Source organism: Sphaeroforma arctica (genome assembly GCF_001186125.1).
Source record: "Sphaeroforma arctica JP610 unplaced genomic scaffold supercont1.589, whole genome shotgun sequence".
Classification (NCBI taxonomy): domain Eukaryota; class Ichthyosporea; order Ichthyophonida; genus Sphaeroforma; species Sphaeroforma arctica.
This window is the reverse complement of record NW_014039969.1, coordinates 5,868-7,883: the sequence shown is the minus strand read 5'-3', so window position 1 is coordinate 7,883 and position 2,016 is coordinate 5,868. Positions and strand designations below refer to the sequence as shown.

General features: G+C 41.4%; 1 protein-coding gene across 1 annotated transcript in view; it reads right to left on the bottom strand.

The window, feature by feature from the left end:
* The window catches only part of SARC_07426 (hypothetical protein), a gene marked incomplete at its 5' end in the record, with an annotated part of 2,870 nt that extends 888 nt beyond the window's left edge, over positions 1 to 1,982 (bottom strand). The window contains 2 exons of the mRNA XM_014298627.1: positions 471 to 546; positions 1,858 to 1,982. Coding sequence (XP_014154102.1) covers positions 471 to 546; positions 1,858 to 1,982 — 201 coding nt within the window. The remainder of the gene's footprint in view (positions 1 to 470; positions 547 to 1,857) is intronic.
* Positions 1,983 to 2,016: the final 34 nt, after the last annotated feature.

The following is a 2,016-nucleotide window of genomic DNA, read 5'->3' as shown; positions in this document are numbered from 1 at the left end:
CGTAGGTCAATGGATATATCACGCGTAGGTCAATGGATATTATATTACGCGTAGGTCAATGGATAATATATTACGCATGGGTAATGGGTTTTAGGGTTTGTACCGCAAGTTTAGGGTTTAGGGTACGGTGAACCGTGAATATTTGGTCGAGTAATGCCCCAGATGACTGAAGTGAAACCAGACCAGATTGTATATGGTAGCGTAGTAGCTATATACGCCATACTGGTGAGTGTGAGCTAGCTATATACACAATGCAAGTAAGTGTATGCATATGAATTCCCTCTCATGTGTTGGGGAACAGAACAATTAAACCCCAAATATGTTGAGGCAGGAAAAAGTCAAACCCTAAATGTGTTAGTGTAACCTTAAAGTTAAACGAAACTCTTCGCTGCAGCTTGGAGTGGCGGTATGGTGACTGTGTAGTTTGAGGTACAAACAGTTCCTGCACTGTTGCATGACCAGTGACTCACCTCGAATCGGGAGGTCGCTCGAACGCCTCGCCAGTCCTCAATGACGCAAGCAGACCGTCCATTACACCCACCTCGGCTGTGTAGTGGGTTTTAGGGTTTAAGGGCTTGGGCTTTAGTATATATGGTGCTAGGGTTTAGAAATTACTCATAGATCACTAGCAAGCTGTGCAGTGACGGTGACAATTGAGAACTCAATAGCCATCCACAGGTATACGCGTCCAAGGAATCAATAGCTGTAGAACAATTAGTCATAAACACGAATACGGATAACAACCCAATGATCTAGGCTATACAACGACGTGCTCTATACAGAACAATCTCTATACATAGACACTCCCCCATAAATCAATAGCTGCAGAAGAACTAATCATATACACCACTACGGATGAAAACCCAATGATCTAAACCCTACCCACTACAGGCCATACAAAGATGTGCTCTACACAGAACAATCTCTATGCATACACATTCCCCCATAAACCAATAGCTGCAGAAGAACTAATCATATACACCGCTACTGATGACAACCCAATGTTCTAAACCCTAACCATTGCAGGCTATACAAACATGTGCTCTACACAGAACAATCTCTATACGTACAAACTCCCCCATAAAGCAATAGCTGCAGAACGATTAATCGTAGACACCATTACGGATGACATCCCAATAATCTAAACCCTAACCACTGCAGACTATACAACGACAACGATGTGCGCTATACATACGCACTAGTGGTGCACCCCTATGCATGCACACACGCTTTTAATATCGAAAGAGAAATATAGGGTTTAGAGGTTTAGGGTTTTAGGATGGGGTGAACTCAGCTCTGCGAGATATAATATCGGCGATGGTTCTGTGCAATTGAGATGACTCAGCTTTGCATATTATACATTTCTATAGGAGGCTGCGTGCCTTGTACGTCGAGATGAAACTCGAATACAATATACATAAACATATATACATATAAAGCCTACTTTATGTATTATATACACACATAAGATCAGTATACATAATATTCACATAGAAACAAAGAACAATATACATGAACATTCATATAGAAACAAAGAACAATATAGATAATCGTATATACATATAACCTCTATTGTACATATTATACACACACAAAGATTTGAGCCGGATATCTATCACGAGTGCTGCCTTATCATTGCCAATGCCATCGTTTATCGCGAGCTAGCAGTGGTTAGGCTACACACACCCACACCCACACCCACACCCACACTCTCACACTCAAGGTATACTATGTCCCAATCCCTTTCCTTCCCCAACACACACTTATATATATATATATAAATATTTATATATATATCGTATTCTATATCTTATACACCGAGATAAAACTGGTGTAACCCTAAAAAAAAACACCTACCGTTGGCGCCCTTGGAAGCCTTTTTCTTATTGGCTGCCAGTTCTTTCTTGCGTGCGGCTGCTTCTGCTCTGGCGAGTTCGCGTTTCTGTTTCTCTGCTTCGCGTTCGTTATCGTCTCGCGCTTTCTGTGGCACGAAATACCAAAGTGCTGTTTTAATAT